The sequence below is a fragment of the Procambarus clarkii genome, chromosome 4 (genome assembly GCF_040958095.1).
Source record: "Procambarus clarkii isolate CNS0578487 chromosome 4, FALCON_Pclarkii_2.0, whole genome shotgun sequence".
Lineage (NCBI taxonomy): Eukaryota > Metazoa > Arthropoda > Malacostraca > Decapoda > Cambaridae > Procambarus > Procambarus clarkii.
The window spans coordinates 5,416,811-5,437,262 of NC_091153.1; the positions used below are offsets into that span (position 1 = coordinate 5,416,811).

A 20,452-nucleotide genomic window follows, 5' to 3' on the forward strand; every position below is an offset into this window, starting at 1 on the left:
GACTACCGATTTCATACTTGGTCAATAATTGTACAGATTAGATTTGTTACCCTTTCGTATATCGAAGTCACCATTCCATTTTCTATGTAACCAGATTCAAATATCTTTGCCTTGAGGTCTCACTGTACAGCCATGTTGTGGCTAGACTAGGTCATCGATGAAAAGTGGCTCATGACTCAAGATTGTAGCAGGCTATGACTCAAATGTCTGAATTGCAAAATTGCTGTAAGATATTAGACCTTTATGCTGCACCCTTGCTTGCTCTAGTGCTTGAAAGAATGCTTGGAAGATTGGAAAAGATGCAAAACAAAGCCATGAGTATGAAGACTACACCACACACCAGAAAGTGAGGAGACGACAACTTTTCGGTTCGTCCGAATCAAGTCAATTGTGAGTATCATTCTCAGATGCCATCCTACGATAAAATTATTAAACATAAGGAAAAGGAAGGAAATATCCCATGTGTATATGCAAGCGATCAAATCTGTGAAATCGATGCTTCATATGGTATCAAGATGCTTAGTCTGACCCACCATCCAACCCCCTGGACAAATGCCCTCCACGCCGCCTTTAAGTCACTATTAAGACACTAGTCAAAGTGACTCATATAGGCTGCATTGAACCTATAATTTTGTATCCCTCTCCAGCCAAAGAAATATTTTACTTAGATGAAGGGAAATGTGGAATATCCAGGTCTTCTCTTTCTTACTCCTCAACTTAAACCAGAAAAAAAGGTTTCATAAGCTCCTCTCAATTACTCTTCAGATCATCAAAGTGCCCCTAACCACAAGACGGGTTCTCCTTTGTGATATTACACTATTTTGTAATGCTCTTTTATACTGCTTTATGCGAAGGACAAACTCATATAATTGAGAGATTTTATTACAAGTACTAACAACTGTACAGTACAGTATTTCTTGGAAGGTATTCAAAATTGATCAAGTTGCTCTAAAGTAGGATACAAAATTAAGTCGCTGAATTTATCTTTACTTGCCAAGCAATATAATTGCTTCACTATTTTACCAACGTGTCTTTTTATAAATAATTTGTATGAAAGCATCTCTAATATTAATAGAGCTGAGCAATTTTATCAAATAAAATATATATATATATATATATATTATCAAATAAAAAAAAAAATATATATATATATATATATATATATATATATATATATATATATATATATATATATATTGAAACTTTTATATATATTCATATATATATATATATTCAAATATAAATACAATAAATAAAATCTTAGGCCTATAGCTTTCTAAATATTCAAATTTCTGGTTTACTAAGTTTTTTAACATAAATAAAAACCTTATTTAAGTATGCTTCTGCATGTAAAATTCTCAAGACCCTTAGAGGGCTAAATAATGAATGCATCTTCAAAGCCCTACTAATCAATCGGTGTGAATGTATATAATGTACAGCCAGGTTTTTGTTATATATTCAGTTGGGAAAGACAGAAAATCCAGGTAATTTCCCATGTAAGTACCTCAACTTGTGCATTAAATCATTTAAAAAAATATAAGAAAACAGAAGTCTTTTTTTTCTCTCACAAAAATGAAAGATCTGATTATACTCTGATGATGTACAACTCCATTAAAGAAATATTTCTTACATACAAAATAAAACTACCATTCTTTGCACTAATTAAATTTAGTTGTGTTGAGAAGTAACCCATGAGTGACCTGCCAGGTTAAGGGACTAACTCACATTTCATCGATAGGAAGATCAATTACAAATTGTAGCACAGTATCCCTACTTCACATATAAATCATACGAAAAGTAATCATACTGTACTTAAAGCCATATACCAGTAAACTAAAAATATTAAATTCTACTTGAATGCACATTTAATCACAGATTACCTATATTTTCTTTACTAATTTCACAGAGCCTTAAAACTTCCAAGATTCATCATTGCTCTTCTGCAACAAACATACGATTCACTGCATCATTTAATCGTCTCCAAGCTGTGGGTGGATCTAGTTCTTCCACAACTTCCTCATCGTAAGACACTGGGTCTTCTGGAGCAGTGAGAAAGTAGGCAAGGATACGAGAACGGCACATGGGACAGTTATCCAAGCGACCACAGCAAGTATCACACACACAAACATGACGACAAGGAAGAAAGGCACGAGTAGTCCTTTTGACCTGAAATAAATACAATATAATAGAAGTCATATAGAATGCAGATAAATTAAACTCCTGAAGAATTTGTTATGAATAAATAAATCATTATGTAAAATTGGTGATGTAAAAACTTAACGTACAGTTAGACCTCACTACATGTGAGGAAAGAGAGTTACAGCATAATCAGAATCACACAAAATGAACTTATGGCTGTATTAAGGGACCTCCAAGAGTATTATATTAAAAAAAAAAAAAAAAAAACTTCTGGATATATTACTTAGGTTTTGAAAGTTCTCGAAATACTTTTAAAAATTTTGTGGGCTGCTTGATTCATGCAATTAGTTTTGCCGATTCCTGGTTTTGCTCCCCAGGTCTAGCCGTGTGTGTGTGTTGCTTTTTTAAGTGCCTTTTCTTAAGTGGAACTTTGCTGATCAGCATATGTCCATCACTATCATTTATTGTGTTGATTTGACAAAACTGCTTCTTGGATTTGGCCTAGTTGCCTCAATAGTTATCCCTTTATTAAGCTTATTAATGTTTTCCTTAGCATCCATCATTCCCACGTTTCATTTAATCCACCTGATCTTTCGATAAGGTGTTTATTTTCCACTGCCTGGACAGTGCTTGAGCTTTGCTGATCAAGGCTGTTTATTTTAGTTCTTGCTCCAAGCTTTGAGATAATGAGCTACATGACCTTTGTTTCATTCATTTGGTCAGGAAAATTCTTTGGTGCAACTTTGCCTTGACCCCACCATATTTCTGTCAGAGATTACAGGGGTGCTCATGGTTTGATGTAGTTTGCTAGCCTGTAAGCAATCTTTTTCACCATGTCCCATTCTAACAAAAGAATTAAGGGTTACTGGTATCAAACCATACAATTGTGCCCAAGTGCCTCCATTGAATTTCGCACGTGCCTTATCCTGCTACTAAAGCCTAAGTCGTATCCAGTTTCAGCACGTCTCCAATGCATGGGGGCCACGTAACATGGAAGCTATAGGCTCCATGCCATTAGGAAAAGATTTACCACAGGGCTACAGAACATCCCGCAAAGCCAACAGAACATGTCATGGATGGTCCACCTGTGGCAAGGAGACAGAAACAAGAGACCGTATGTGAAATACATAGAGAGCCAAACCCCAAGAATCCAGAAGACGAGCTACCTGCAGGGTCCAGCCCCACAATAGAAGAGACCAAAGCACCCCCCTCCCCCACTGGTTCACCCAATGACCTGCTAGGAAGCAGTCAGAGTGGAAAAGACCGAAAACCTAGATCAGGCTCTCTGCACCCAGCATTGCCGGGTGGGTAAACATTAGGCAGCAACGTAGAGCCATGATTTACCGCATAAAGGTCCGGTTTCGTGACGAAACCACTTACACCGGACCCCAATTACTAAGGAAAATCGTTGACATCACGAATGCAGCCCCGTTGGATATCCGTGACGATGCTGACGGCGCTGTACTTCTTTATTCAAGCGAGCAAGCTCTGGAGCAACTGTTTGCACCAGAACACCAGGACGCCCTACGAAACTCCAACCTGATCATCACTCCTAACCGACGCTACTTGGCTGAGCGAACCATCTTCGTCAGCCACACGAGTGTCTACATCGCCACCCAAGACCCTGGTACCATACTTGATAGTATCAACACCAGAAACCCGGCTCTGACTGCTGCTACAGTCAAGGTCATCAAGAACAACGACAACCCTAGGCCTACTCTCAAGGTCACCTTCACAACAGCTGCTGCAGCAACCCAAGCTGTGGAAAATGGATTTAGATGTCTGGATATTTCCATCACACCTGACACTGTAAAGAAGGAACGGTACTACAACATTCGCCAGTGCTTTAAGTGCTACAAGTACGATCATGATACCAAGAACTGCCAACAAGCAGAGGTTAAATGCAGCATTTGTACCCAAGATCATCACTTCAAAACCTGCCGGTCAACCACCAAACTGTGCCTCAATTGTGGAGGAGCTCACATCGCCGTCTCCATGGACTGCCAAGTACGACTAGATGAAATAAATAAAACAGTAACTGCCAACCCAACAACCAATCAGCCGGCGAGCTTCAATATCCAAGCTACATCGTTTCCAGTGCTTCCCAACGTTTCTGCTCCTGCTACACAGACGTCCACACCAGGCCAGACCACCCCCCAATGGGGTCCCAGGACACAGGCGACTGCAGCTCAGCCAACCAACTTGACTGTCAACCAATCAGCGGCCTCGACCAACACCACTCTCATCCCATGCCTGATCAGTGTAGCTGAGAGAGAGGCGGGAACAGACAACGCAAAATACGTGAGAGTACTGAACAGGCTGCTCGCCCAGAACAACCTGCCTACAATGTTGATACCAGCAGACCTATTTCAACATCACAACGCTGCTTCAACCCAAACAGACGAAATTCCAACACCAACAGTAACCGCAGTCATACCGCAACCACCACCACCGGAGTCGTACCCAGCACAAGTCACCCAGGCAACAGCATCCACCCAGACTACCACCACAGCAGACCAGTCAACCTCATCACCTGCCCCCACCAGCCGGAGACGGAAGAAAATGAGAGCAAAAAGGAGAGCAAATAGTCAGCAAGTGGAAACAGAATCAGATTCAGATGCAGAGTTCCAAGAAGCCTTGGCTGAGACCTTCACATATGAGGCCCCAGACTTCGACCTAAACCCAAGCAAATCAAGCAAGAAAGTGCCCTGCTATGGACTTTACCTCAATCACGGTGGCACTTTCAACGGCAATCGAAGCACAAGAATGGTCATTGCCTTAGAATGCAACAGGATCATCAACCAGCTCAGGACCAGCATTCCTTACCCTGTGTTTGTCCACCACGAGACCGTGGAACATTATGTAGACCTCTGCGCCCTGGAGAGTGGATACATCGACCCTAAATTCGACTTCAAGAGGGGACAAGTGACCTTCCTGGAAGTAGATGAAGACCCGACAGGAACACCAATACCAAAGCTAACATTTGGGAAGTACATGCGAATACCTCCTGGCCAAGACACCACCAAGCAACAGTGAACTTACCTCTCACCACCTCAATAAGGAAGACGCCTCCTCCAAGCCAGACAGACCACCTCAAGTGAACCAGGACGACATCACCCTGCCCCACCACTAGCCTCCTGCCGCCCAAGAACTTAAGCTACAGGCTTTGACTGAAAAAACATCTCCAATCCAAGGTGGACGGGCCACCGAACTTTCAAGCCTCCTCTCTCCACATCCAAATCCTCTTCCAAGAATTTCATCGCCCCATCCTTCTTCCTCCCACATCCTTTCCAAGCTCTTTGGACATCAAAGCAAAGCAAAGTGGAAAAGAATCACAGAGTCCACTGGGAGACAAAGTAACTGCATAGTGTGGCAAACTGCAGCTAATTCACGCACAATAATGTAAAGGACTTGCTCAATAGCCCTAAGCAGCCAAGTGAGTGCTGGTCACAAAAGCCCATCCCAATGCCGAGATGTCTGTGACGAGGAAATCACCACAGAAATCTCAATCTGGTGAGCTTGGAGACAACCAGGTCCCTCGCTCGCAGACTTGCTAGAAGCCCAAACCGAACAGTTGTCGAGGTAGGCTAAGACAAATCTCTAATACCCAAAGGTAACAAATTACTACATGCACCAACTTTGTGAAAAATCCAGCAAGCCAGATTAAAGCTGAACAGGAAAGCCCAGTGGTAAGCTTGATGCTCCACAACAAATTCTAACCAGTCCTTGAACAGGGGATAAATGGGCCAATATTCATCCCATAGGTCCAGGGACACCATCCAAGAATCTGCCGGCAGCAACAGGTGTACCTAGGCTAAGGCAATCATGTGGAAAGTTGGACAAGGAATCAAGTGGCTGAAATAAAACGCAATTGTGAAGGGGAAAGGGAACACTAACAAAGCAAAAGCCTCCCCTATCATTCCAAAACTAATATTCCAGGGATAGCCAACACCACTTAGTGTAAGTGTAAAGCTGAGGATGGGTCCCCATCAAAGACTTCGTGCCTAGGAAGCTATAACCAGGCCAGTGAGAAAGGAGTCTGAGAGAGAGTGACCCATTTGAGGTCATATATCTTGAGGTTATCTTGAGATGCTTTCGGGGCTTTAGTGTCCCCGCGGCCCGGTCCTCGACCAGGCCTCCACCCCCAGGAAGCAGCCCGTGACAGCTGACTAACACCCAAGTACCTATTTTACTGCTAGGTAACAGGGGTATAGGGTGAAAGAAACTCTGCCCATTTTTCTCGCCGGCCCCCGGGATCGAACCCGGGACCACAGGATCACAAGTCCAGTGTGCTGTCCACTCGGCCGACCGGCTGCACCGTCATGTGCAGCACTTTTAGTTTACATTGCAGGAAATAGTTTACTTAAGTTACCTTCTGGTACCTAAGTTTCTTCAAGCAGTTGTTTGTTTTGTTGTGCTTGTGCTTGTGCTTTCCGATGGGTTTTTTTCCTTTTTGGGTTGATTTTTGATCTCGCATTTCCCTCTCTTCACACAGTGACAGCCAGATTCTGGTCCTGGCTCCCAGCAGGCAAGGGTGGAGCTCTGGAGACTGGTGCACGTTGCTAAAGTATCGCTGAAATAGCAATTAGTTTTGGAAGCTACAGAGTGTGTCCCAGAAAAAGTACTCTAATATCACTCAAAGTTCCTGTATAACATTTCATATGAGTTTGAGATTCATTATCAAGAAATAATTAAACAAAATATATAAAAATAAGTTACACTTAAGAACATTAAACTAAGTCTTAACTTTATGTTGTTTATTTACACTAAGATTTTAAACAATATTGGTGTATATTTTATGGTTATATCTTGATGATTAATAATACTGTATAGAGTTACTATATTTTATGACAGTGGTCAAGTGTGGAGACCATAATGATAGGCTGTGCATCTGGAACATGATGACAGTATTACCCGAGTTTACCCGAGAGGCCACTAATACTAGTACGCCTCGACGAGGACTGGAAGCTGGTGGCTTGTCAAAAGTTCCCCCATTTCCTAATTTGTTAGTATACAATATACTACAGCTGTGCATAAAAAAATGTAAATAATACTTGAAAACTGACCACAGAACAAGAGATACTACCAAACGTGCAAGACAAAAGATCACTAGCTTACCTGACACACAACACAGGCTTCCTCTAAGGGTATTTCAACCTCATCATATGTACTACTGTCTGGAGAATCGGTTACAGTTACTTCTTTGGAGGAACCACCAGTCTTATCACCTCCTTCTTGACTTTCATTACTCACTTGAGTGTACAGAGCCTTGAAACAAGTTGAAATTTTGTAAGTTAGCCTGTATTTATTCATTCATAGTTGACTGTAACAAAATATGCAGTGAAGTAATGAAATACCTCTTTCTGGTGGGCCACTCAATAGCTCCTTAACCCTTGCACTGCGCACCTGGTTTCGGCAAAAACTTCTTAGTTCAATTGTCAGGGACATATTTTTGTTGTTTTCATAAATATTCAGGTAAAGTTAATGTCAAAATGTTTCCAAACTAAACTACATATTTTCATTTAAAAACACAAAAAGTAATGAAAACATAAAAAAAAAAACATTAAAATATACCCTAATTAAAAAAAAATTAGCACAATTCTCAGAGCGCCTAGAGGCATTTTGCGCAGTGCAGTGGTTAATGCCACCAACCTGGTAAAATACAAGCCTCAGGGAACACACCAGATCTCTGAAGACCCACAAGTGTCTACCAGGGGACCCGAGCCAGGATTTGATTCACTTTGAAGAGGTGATGGGAAGCCTTGTGATCATAGATCACTACAGAACCGAGCCAAAAGCCTACCAGAAAGCTAAAGTGGCCAAGAACTGCCAAATGCTTGGAGAAATTTGTAATCCTAACAAAATGAATGCACACCATCATTACATTGGGAAAATTCGCCACCAGATGGCCTCCTAAGCGATTCTGGGTCTTGGCCAGCCTGCAAACTTATTCATAAGCTGCCCCAGGAGACAACCCACCAATTCCCACAAGGAACTGGACAGTATTGACAGTCTTGCTTCATGCATGTTGGCGTTCAGTCCCCGACCGTTCAAGAGTTGGGCACCATTCTTCTTCCCTGTCCCATCCAAATCCTTATCCTGAGCCCTTCCATGTGCACTTTCTCATATTTCCCTTCCCTTCCCAGAGGGAACAAGACAGGGACATGGAAAGTACTGAGTGGCCCACCTGAAAGAGCCATTTCATTACATTAAATTCTGGAGTTTTCAAAGCTCCCTCAGTAGATCCAATAAATATATATATATAAATATAAATAAATAAATAAATATACATGAGCCTCGAAAGAGGAAGTTGGCCATAATAAGAGAACCTGAAATGAAAGCAGGAATGATGGCCTTCACCGATCTGTGGAGGCAAACGACAAAAGGGTAAAATATAGTCAAGAAAACATTTGCAATCAGTACACAATACACTGCAGTCATGCACTGAGCTGAAAAATGACAGCACAAGGCCAAAGACCATAAGGACAGAGGCCTCGGCCACACAAGAACATGCCCAAAAGCCCCAAGCCCAAAATGGCACCTAGGCGATACGAGGTAATGTCCCCATGAGAAAAAAAGGCCACCAGCAGAAACCAGTCAAGACAACAGAGCCCAGCTCAATTGACTTTGCAATAAAGCCTGGAGACTGGTGACCTACCCAGCCCACAGACTACTCACCAAAATGGAAAAATAAATGCCAGCCCTTGTTTCTGAGAACCAGTTGGCCCTGAGGGCACATTCCCAATTTGACCAATGCATCCCAGTGTAAGCTGGACTAACACAATTTGATGCCAGCCAGACCAATGCAGCTTGGCTCTAACCAGTTCAACATGCCTGGCTTCAGCCCCACAGCATGGTCTGACAAAAACTAGGGAATGCAGCTGTATGATATGGCCCAAAACCAGCTGGGTTACACAGTCCAGAGAATTCCAGGTACTCGGACCACAAGCTCCAGGATTTTGTTATAAATCATCGATTGTGAGGCAAGCAATGACTTTGTAGATTCCTGTGGGCCTTGTATCCTCACAATGAGCACCCTAGTCAACCTCAGTGAAGTTTATTTTGTCATTTTCTCTTCAGAAGTTGCAAGAAAAAGTGCAGCTGTTGTATCGGCAACAGTCTGGGACCAAAAACATAACGTCAAGATGCCCAGCTGAGCAGACACTGTGCAGAGGGCCCATGTGGGGTCACTCTTCAGCTTACTCAGAATGTGGCACATTTTCTGAGGACAGTCCCAGCCAAAGGAAGGACTGGTATTACTGAGGTAAGGAATCCAATGAAGTTGTATCCAAGAGCAACCTGCAATTCTGATACCCAATGACAGACAGTGAAACAAGTGAATAGTGGAGTATTAGAAAGTCTCTACACTTGGGGACATTCGTTACAAACAGTGCAGTGCAGCAATTGGGCTCTACAATGACATTTGCAAATTTGTGTTGGACAATGCAGAAGCCTGAGTGTGAGCAGAGAAAGCTCCAATGAAGTATTAGTAATGCTAGTTCTCTGCTTGATACCTGCTTGATGGGGTTCTGGGATTTCTACTCCCCAAGCCCGGCCCGAGGCCAGGCTCGACTTGTGAGAGTTTGGTCCACCAGGTTGTTGCTTGGAGCGGCCCTCAGGCCCACATATACCTGCTTGATGGGGTTCTGGGAGTTCTTCTACTCCTTAAGCCCGGCCCAAGGCCAGGCTCGACTTGTGAGAGTTTGGTCCACCAGGCTGTTGCTTGGAGTGGCCCGCAGGGCCACATACCCACCACAGCCCGGCTGATCCGGAACTTCTCTTAGAAAACAGTCCTGGTAGGAACCACTGATTACAAGTGACTGGCATATAGTGGTAGTCTTGAGGATAGAGCCACTTAGCACTTCAGTGATGAAACAGGGAATTACTGGGATTCACAATAATATCCTTCTTCTGTTCAATAAATAATCTCATTAGCTCAATAAAGGTGGATTCTCTTATTTTTTGGTTCCTGCTTAAATATGATTCTAGAAATTAATTTTAACAGGTAACACAAGCTTCAGCATCAAATTTCATTCTAACTAGTTTGTAGAAGCACGAATACACTTGGGTAGTTTACCTTGAGTTTGGTGAGTTGACCATTGTACTGCTTCAGGTACTGATGGAGGATGCATGTAGGGATCTGACATTCAGAATCCTTGATATGGATGATGGTAATCAGTGCCCCCTAAAATATAGTCAAGAAAACATTTGCAATCAGTACACAATACACTGCAGTCATGCATCAAGCTGAAAAATGACAGCACACAGCAAATCTTGTTTAGTTAACTTTATAGTGTATAGACATTGTTGTTATTAAATGTACAGCTTCCTCTATAAGGAGAAGCTTGAAATTTAGTTTTCCTGGATAACTATGAGTTAAGCACAGTATTTCTTGAGAACAGTGAACAGGCAGTAGTAACACTGAAAAGTGAAGATAAATTAAGAACAAAGTTTTCATATGTACCAAAGGGCAGTGCAATTATCAAGGGAAACATGACCCTCTCCAGGTATGAGATTCTGAATTAGTACACATCTGAATTTATAATTATTAAGGCTGACAAAAGAAAACATTACAGCAGTTAAGAATAAACCCAGTACTATTACAAGAAAAATGTTCTTGCTCTCACATATCTAGCTGAAGGATGAGAAACAATCGTGTGAAATATGAAAGATGGCAATATGAAACCTTACTGCCATTACCTTAAACCTTACCTTGCTTGTTTTACCTTAAAACAAGGGACAGAACCCCAAGACACTAATAACTGACTGATAAGCTTGCAAAATATAGCAGCCATGGAAAGGAATTGAACCACAAAGTCCTCCAAAAGGAGGAGAGGCAAGTAAGAAAGGACAAAAGGGCTAAGAACCAGACCGAATCTAAAGACTAGGCCAGTACAGCCTGCCGACAAGTATGGCAGAATGAGTAAAATGTTGCCACATCCTCGCATACGATGAATGCGAACATCTTAGGCAAGGCTACCAAAACCACAGGCAACAAGACCTCTACACCTGACAATAGACCAATTAATTCCACATCTTCCTGTAGCCAATGAGTAATAAGCTCACGAAGGGCCCAAAAATGCAAGATCACCACCAAGTGAGAATGAGGCCTGTGATCTTCCACAATAGGGGCACCTTTCTGACCCTTGACCAGAAAGCAAAGGCAGCTGCATGTGGACCTGCCACTTGCCCACATCTTTGGAGGGAGCCAGAGCAAACAGGCAGTTGTCAAGTGGTAAAAAGGAGAACCACCCAAAAATCATAACTCGCCTTATGCCAATCCAGTATACGGGAGCAACAGAACCCCTGCCAGGCTCCAAAGGGAAAAAAAAAGGCAAGCCAAGCCAGCCAGGATAAATGGTCTCTGGTAGGCCAAACAGAACTCCCACGACTGATGTGACTTAGAAGCCAGGAGCAATCTCAGTGAGATAGCTTCAGGGAGCAACCAGGGAAAAGGGAGCTTCCCCAGAAAGCTACTAATATACAGAGAACTCCAGGCATAACATACAAAAAAAAAATGAGAGAATAATATACAAGATTGCAAGCATAATATTTCAAACTAAATGAGATAACATTTTTAAATTGTTGATATAATAATAATTATAGCTGCTACACAATATAACACTGATCTTCATTACAAAATGTGAAGTGTTCACATATATTTATGCATGTATATAGCTGGAGGAACTCGACAACTTATCATAATCAACTTTGTATCTTATATGTAACTCCTTTTTAGTAATAAAGTTTAAAATTCATCACCACCATTACCCCCTTTTCACAGTTTCCAAGCATTGGAAGGCCTTTGACCTTTTGTGTAGATAACACACAGAAAATGAGATCCCAGACAAATTTCCCGACCCTTGACCACAGGAAACTCAAAGCCGACTGCACCCGTGAGCAGTGTGACGGCACCATTCCTATGCTACAAATAACATATAAGAATATTATAGCTATGATGCTAATAACCCTTAAATATCTGACAGTCAAGTGACTTATTAAAAGATGATTATGTCCTTACCACTCCATTTTCACTGGTGTCCTGAACAGAATCCTGGCGCACCATGCACACAACTAGGGGGTAATTTCGTCTAGGAGACTCTCCGAGAGATAATGGGGAAGCACCAGAACACAAGTTAACTTGTTTTATGCACACAGTTTCTTCATTAATGTCATTTCTGAAGGAAAAAACTAAATTAAGGTAAAAGTGTACTCCACTCAAAATAATTACCAGAAGGTGATAAGAGCAAGGCACCATTAATACAAAAATGTTGCTAAACACAGTCTGAGAAGATAATAAATTACAATAAAGATACATTGAATTATATTATGCTAATATCATGCTAATGTATATCATGCTAATATCTTTTCCACATGTTGCAATTTCACTAACAGAAGAAGTATAATACGGTATTATTACAACTATTCAACAAATATACAGGAGCCTTAAGTATTCAATGACAAAATCTTTGATTTCAAGCTCTTACAATGCCATAAACAACATGTTGGCTAAGTTACTGCTGTGTATTACCGGCTCATTTGTCCTTCCCTATCACTGCCCATTTTCTCTCAACTTTAAGCCAATGGCCAAGCATATATTGCAATTAACATGTAAACCAAACATCAGATTTATTACACACAGAATTGTGGATTTGTTCATCAGATTGATTTTATTTTAAATAGGTTCAGAGAACTCCCTTCCCGAATCACCACACAAAATATCTTGATGATATTAGCAAATGTCTGACATTGGTTCACCCCTATCATCACAGAGCATAAGCACAGTGAAAGGCCATAGTATATCCCCCTTACAAAGCTTCCTACCTCACAACTGATCAGCTGCCACTGCCACCTTCAAGCCAAAATTTCATAGCATAAATTTATCAATTATTTGATTAAACTGTAAATTAAAAAAGCTAGATGAAATACGATATATTACTGTGAGAAACAACAAATATTTTACGTACCAAGCAGAACAGCACTAGTTATGTGGATTACTAATATTTCCCATTTGTCCGTATTTGGGGAGAGAATGATGATGCACTCACACTTACGAATATATTCAGAAGGGCATGTCCTGGAGGGGTGCAATTGCTATGTTGGGGGACTTTAAACGATAACTTGTCAACCATGTTAGGTTGAAGAGTCCAGAATACTGAGAACGAAACTCAAAAACAGGTACAGCATCCGATCCAAATTTCTTTAAATTATTTACCGATTTTTACTAAACAAATAATCTATTTTGGCCGAGAAGCAGCTAACATAGATCTGCCACAATTACAACTCCTGTTACAAAGCAAATGATACACTAATGCTTAAATAACATTACCAAAATATCTGTACCTTAAGACCTTATCGATGACTTCTGCCCTAATTGAAGGTTTTTCAATTAAGTGAGTGAAGAATCCTGACCAAGGAGCTAGCAGGAGAGAGTGTAGATGATCAGATGGTACTCCCCAGTAGCTCCGCAGAACATACGACACCTCACTACGTAACTTTAACTGAACATCTGCAAAAGAACACATTAATAATATTACCCAGTCAGTTATCAAACTATATCCTTCAGATCTTCATTTTCAACAAATCGAAACAATCCCCATACAATTTTGTAAATATGCATTTAACACACACAAGAACCAAACATATTTAAGAATCCCCTTATCAGAAAGCATTTTAAGTTAAGGTTATTAGATAATTAGATAGAACTACCAAACAGAATATAAAATGACAATACATGTACGTACTGTTAAACAGCTACAGTTTTTTTTTTTAACACATCCTAACGTAGGCCAATTTCCTATGCACATACCTCTTTCTACTTTTTAACTATCATGAATTAACATGATATGATTTATAAGCCTATCATATAAAACATCAGCAGGTTGAATCACTCAAATGTATAGGATTCTATCTTGCAATGATAGCATCTAAGCCCATCTTTGATTTGGTTAGACTTTGATTTACCTCTTTATAACATGAACGGAGCATACAAGATCTGTTGCAGAGAATAATTCACAATAATGTGGCTGAAAACATAACCCAACCCACGCACAAGATATGAAAGTGACAACATTCATGCTTAATTCTTAGGGCAATCCTTACCCACATTCTTAACACTCTCACTCAACTAATTTCTAGTACTGTACCGTACATCACTATTACACTACATAGGAAAATGATACATAATGAGATTCATTACTACAGTTCCCACTTTCATGGGGTAGGAGGCATGAGCCCTAAGAAAAAAAACGGAGAGCAATATAATAAAATGCGTTTACAGGTGTTATATAATAAAACTTTCTAAATATCACTTGTCCATTCAAAATACTGTATAATTCACAATACAACATATAGCCTTTATGAATAAACAGACTGTAGTGTTATTTTTATGTTATATATACATAAGAAGGTTGCAATTGTATTCATATTGAAAGATATACAAAAAGAGTACTGCATGGAGACTTCCAGCATCAAGAAAATAATATAAAAGCACTAATCCCCGCCGCGAAGAATCGTTGTTACAACCAAGTACACATTTTACTGTCGAGTTAAACAGAGGCTACAGTTAAGGATTTGCGCCCAGTAAATCCTCCCTCAGCCAGGATACGAACCCATGACAAAGCGCTCGCGGAATGCCAGGCGAGTGTCTTACCACTACACCACGGTGACTACTAGGGAGAAGGACTATATTAAGTGCCCATGCCCTTAAAACCCCATCCCACACACCTTCATACATAAGCACCTTTCTGGCATCTACTTAATACAGTACAGGTACAGTATATAAGGTCCACCAATCTGCTTGAATGCAGTACGTACCAGTGAACGATGCATCTCTAGGTTTGTGTAGCTCAAGAGAAAATGGAACAGCAACTTTCTGGAATGCTACTTGGGCCACAGGTGGTTGAGCAACATGCACAACAGAAGTTCCGAAAAAATGTTCGCCTTGTAACCTGCAACGAGTCACAAATAAAAATAAAAAATTGGTACGAGGTCTCACTCAATTTTGCATCTATTTAAAACACTGTTGTCACGGGCCAATGAGAGCTAGCATGGCATACTGAATACTCTCAGCTAAAGAGCACTTCTTATCAGACTGAGTGATGCTCATCAACATGTTTTGGAGGGGGGGTTGGCCACGACAATCGAGGGATCACATGCGCCCATAGCTCCGAGTGCCATCTTGTATACCCAGATACATGCACTTGTATATACCCAGATATAACCTAACACCAGATTCAATCAAATTTAGACATCACAACAAATAAAATGTACCTTTACAGTCCCTTATATTAGCTGTAGGTGTGTGTTTAACTCCCAAAGAAGGATAGAGTGTGGTATCACAACAATACCAAACAACATATAACAAATACATAAAGAATTCCTAATGTCATTTTTTATTTTAAATGATTCTCATCTAAATGGAATGAATGTAGTCTTACCGCATGATGAAAACTGCCATGCACACAAAGCATATTACTACGCCGATCACCGAAAAGAGATTGGATATCTCGGCAGCAGTCATTAGGGCAGCTGTCAATACTGCAACCATGTTCTGCTACAATCAACTGTTCTCTTCCTAGTTTACAGCTTAAGCTCTTACCATCTGGAAGAAAAATGGGAAGTTAAGCTTGTGCCTGCAGAGCTTAGACCACAAAAAATAAGGAATCGGCTAAAGGCTTATTGACCAAAACAAGATGCCTCCCATTTAAATTCAACTACCGCTTGTATTAATCCAACTATTAATTACTGTAAAACTTTTCAGCGAGTTTGTTTCTACAATGTTACTTAGTGACTTTTTCCATAGAAGTTTAATACAATTTCTAAACCTATGTTAACCTATAGTATTTCTTGTCTAATTCTAAATTTATTTAGTCTATATCCTTTAGTATGTGTTTTTATTTGGGCTTTATTATTAATGATTCTACATGTGAATCCTTATACCATTTGCCTTATTCTGAACATTTATTGATACTAATTTATATTATAAAACTCCATTGCAAATGGATAAGTCTCACCCACTGGGTGCCAGCAATTAGGCATCTGGATATTCATGAGACAAACCACCACTTTATCCATTCTCAAGACATTTCATAGTGTCCCCTCTTTAGACTCGTGTAATGAGCTTTCCAGTATACTTTATACGACTACTTTTCAGTCCACCACGAGCATTAATAGCTTTCCTAAGTATCTGGTAAACAACGACTGCTGTAGCGCAACAGAATATAAATTGTAAGGCTGAAATGACATTTAGGGGGGTCTTGATTCCGAGCCCATTACTGTAAGCAACGCAACCCATATCTTACTATTTTAAACAATGCTGTTTGTTGACCAACTTGTATATTGACTATTTGCTACCATGTTCCCCCCTTTTTTATCTTTTATTTTTTTCAACGCATTTTATACTTTAAGCTCAATTACTATTAAGTTTTAGTCTAAGTGTTTTTTCCCCACCTCACCTTGCCCGAAACGCTATGCGTACTAGTGGCTTTAGGTATTGTATGTACTGTACTAGCTCTATCTATAAATCCATCATTATGTTTGTAAATCAACTATGTATATACTTTCCTGAATAAAATTTACTTTACTTCACTTAACTTACTTTACTAACTATATACCACTAACTGCATATGGTAAAACGTGTATAAAAAACTTGATAAAACCCAAATGTATGAATACACTCTGGCTTCCTGTCCCCCGACACAATCAATTATTATTAAATATTAATTAGAAACTTATTTATCTAACTTTACCCATTTATCAACAGCATACATTTCAACATATTCTTATATTGTTTGTTAACATTTACCTCAAATAAAGAAGAGATCACAATATTACTCATTATATGATATGAATTATAAATAAATTATAATTATTATAATTAAAATTATTACCGAGGAGTATGAATCACACTACCTGGTTCCAATTCGACATCCCATGAAAAAAAAATAATACAGTATATCAATTAAAAATATGATACTTTGTGCTAGAGGGCCATTGACCAGCATCACTCATCCTGTGTGAATATAACTGTCAAAGCAGCATGTAATTGCCGTTCTGCCCGAACGCGCCGTTCTGCCCGAACGCGCCGTTCTGCCCGAACGCGCCGTTCTGCCCGAACGCGCCGTTCTGCCCGAACGCGCCGTTCTGCCCGAACGCGCCGTTCTGCCCGAACGCGCCGTTCTGCCCGAACGCGCCGTTCTGCCCGAACGCGCCGTTCTGCCCGAACGCGCCGTTCTGCCCGAACGCGCCGTTCTGCCCGAACGCGCCGTTCTGCCCGAACGCGCCGTTCTGCCCGAACGCGCCGTTCTGCCCGAACGCGCCGTTCTGCCCGAACGCGCCGTTCTGCCCGAACGCGCCGTTCTGCCCGAACGCGCCGTTCTGCCCGAACGCGCCGTTCTGCCCGAACGCGCCGTTCTGCCCGAACGCGCCGTTCTGCCCGAACGCGCCGTTCTGCCCGAACGCGCCGTTCTGCCCGAACGCGCCGTTCTGCCCGAACGCGCCGTTCTGCCCGAACGCGCCGTTCTGCCCGAACGCGCCGTTCTGCCCGAACGCGCCGTTCTGCCCGAACGCGCCGTTCTGCCCGAACGCGCCGTTCTGCCCGAACGCGCCGTTCTGCCCGAACGCGCCGTTCTGCCCGAACGCGCCGTTCTGCCCGAACGCGCCGTTCTGCCCGAACGCGCCGTTCTGCCCGAACGCGCCGTTCTGCAGCTCGTTCTGCCCGAACGCGCCGTTCTGCAGCTCGTTCTGCCCGAACGCGCCGTTCTGCAGCTCGTTCTGCCCGAACGCGCCGTTCTGCCCGAACGCGCCGTTCTGCCCGAACGCGCCGTTCTGCAGCTCGTTCTGCCCGAACGCGCCGTTCTGCAGCTCGTTCTGCCCAAACGCACCGTTCTGCAGCTCGTTCTGCCCGAACGCGCCGTTCTGCAGCTCGTTCTGCCCGAACATGCCGTTCTGCAGCTCGTTCTGCCCGAACATGCCGTTCTGCAGCTCGTTCTGCCCGAACGCGCCGTTCTGCAGCTTGTTCTACCCGAACGCATCGTTCCGCGACTCGTTCTGCCTGAAGCATTATGCATGCTAGTGGCTTTACAGGAATGTAAAACTTCAAGTCTCTGTAATCTCATGAACCCAATGTACCTTCTTGTATATAAATCAATATATAAAAAATAAATAAATGTACAACACCAACCCCACCCATTAGGAAGACTCCCAAAGACACAGTTGGCACTTTGTGAACAGACTAACATATATCAAACAAAGAATTAACAATTTACAACTCCTCGAGTTTATGTCATTTTACACATAACATTTTATTACATAACATAAAATAACATTACAAATAACGATTTAAAAGTGTTATATGACAAAGTGCTGGGAAGACGGGACTTCACCAGCAAAGCTCTCATCCTGTAACTACGCTTAGGTAATTACAATGGGGCCTCGACTTACGATGCTAATCCGTTCCCAGAGACAGATCGTAAGTCGAAGCAATTTTTCCCATAAGAAATAAAGGAATTAGAATTAATCCGTTCCCCACTCTTCAAAATATTAACATACAAATACATTTTATACTGAACACAATGTTTTTTTCTAACTACAATACAGTACCGAAGTTGATCTTACCTTTATGCAGGGCTCTCGATGGCATATGGAAGATGGTGATGCGGGGGGAGGAGGAGAGTTGTTACTGTTTGGAAGGGGAGTCCCCTTCCATTATCACATCAGGCAGTGATGTTTTCTCTGGGGTACTCTCTCTCTCCTACGTTTTGCCTGAATATCACTAGGACCTGGTTGTGGTTCAGTGCTTGTTTGTCTCACTACAAATTTGTTAAGAGACATTTGTTTTCCCCTTCGTTTTAACATTTGTCTGTAATGATGCATCACAGTGGCATTGAATAGGTTAAGGCAACGACCTACTGCAGCTTGATATGGGCGAGTCGTTTCAGCAAAGGTTTGCAATTCTTCCCATGCTGCACACATTTTCTTAACTGTTGAGGAAGAGACATTCTGTACTCTTGTTTCTGCTCTATGGTCATCCTTACATGGGTTTTCATATGTTGAGCCTTACCACTGACTTTCCTGGGACTCATGGCGTGTTATATAATAATTACTTTAATGTTCAAAATGCAAAAAATCACCACAAAAGCGAAATTTCTTATAGACGCGATCGTCATTAAGCTAGCAGCTGTAGTTAACCGAGGCAGGTCGGCCGCGTAACTGGGAATCACGCGCTCGGTCGACCCGAACGTGTACCAACAAATATCAGAAGTCGACGACACCATCGGATGTCGAGTCGCGTTTTTCGATGAAATTTACATCGTAACTCGAAATTATCGTAAGTAGGGGCAATTGTATGTCGAGGTGCCACTGCATTTGAAAAGAAGTTCTTTCCTAACTCAAATAACCACTTGGGGTGGACGGTAGAGCTTCATGCAGGTCGACGTTCAATCCCCGACAATCCACAAGTGGTTGGGCACCATTCCTTTCCACCGTCCCATCCCAAATCCTTATCCTGACCCCTTCCCAGTGCTATAGTCATAATGGCTTGGCGCTTTCTCCCGAGACTTCTCCTCCCTTCCTACCTCAAATAATGTGGGATTTAATATGCTACACATACTTCTAATATCTCAAGACGTGACGGTACAAGACGCCCAGGTACTTGTCGTCCGGACGCTGTCCTCCTGCAAGTTCTCCTACATCTTGCCCCCCTATAAGACGAATTCTTCCACTTAAAGTGGCTTCGGGGAGGGAGAAATCAATCAATGACAGTAGACAACATACCCAGCAGCACAGAGGACCCACTGGAGGCGGGTTATTTAGCCTGGAGGAGGGTGCCAGCGCCCCCGGACAGTGTACGGTGGCACTCAGGCGGCTCCTCGTCGATTCGTATATAACCTTTATGGGGTGCCGGCCGTTTCGTACTAAAACATTTCATTCAATTTTGTACATTGGGAACCCTTTCGTATATTATTTAGCTTGAGCTAATGGGAGGAATTTTGACAAGCCGCCGGCTTCCTGTACTCGTCGAGAGCCACTAGTGTTAGTGGCTCTTAGATCACCTGAACTACCTACCCGCCGAAGCCGTAAATGCCAAAACTGCTAAATTGTAAAATTCAGTTGGGGAAAAATTCATCAGAACAAATAGTAGACCTTTGACAAGCCATCGGCTTCCTGTTGTCGACGTCTACACGACGAGGCGACTACACTAGTGTGTTAGGAACCCTCAGGTAAATTCGGGCAAATTCAGGTAAAAAAAAATACAATTTGGGATACGACAACAATTTTTATTTTCTTTTGACTTATATGAGGTTTATTTATT

At 41.8% G+C, this 20,452-nt stretch overlaps 2 protein-coding genes across 3 annotated transcripts; both read right to left on the minus strand.

Moving 5' to 3' along the window:
- Nucleotides 1-866: 866 nt before the first annotated feature.
- LOC123751806 (cell growth regulator with RING finger domain protein 1) lies at nt 867-20,313 on the minus strand. Of its 2 annotated transcripts, none has more exons than XM_045733890.2 (8): nt 19,915-20,313; nt 15,579-15,742; nt 14,956-15,089; nt 13,483-13,648; nt 12,161-12,317; nt 10,217-10,324; nt 7,258-7,407; nt 867-2,166 (listed from the first exon to the last, which is right to left on the minus strand). In XM_045733890.2, the coding sequence occupies exons 2-8, from the start codon at nt 15,686-15,688 to the stop codon at nt 1,930-1,932; spliced, it is 1,062 nt and encodes a 353-aa protein (XP_045589846.1). In that variant the 5' UTR covers nt 15,689-15,742; nt 19,915-20,313; the 3' UTR covers nt 867-1,929. The 2 variants fall into 2 exon arrangements, with proteins under 2 accessions (XP_045589846.1, XP_045589853.1); XM_045733897.2 differs by lacking the exon at nt 19,915-20,313 and adding an exon at nt 19,751-19,878.
- Nucleotides 17,144-18,202, minus strand: LOC138370394 (trichohyalin-like). The gene has a single exon (XM_069334752.1). The coding sequence runs from the start codon at nt 18,200-18,202 to the stop codon at nt 17,144-17,146; it is 1,059 nt and encodes a 352-aa protein (XP_069190853.1).
- Nucleotides 20,314-20,452: the final 139 nt, after the last annotated feature.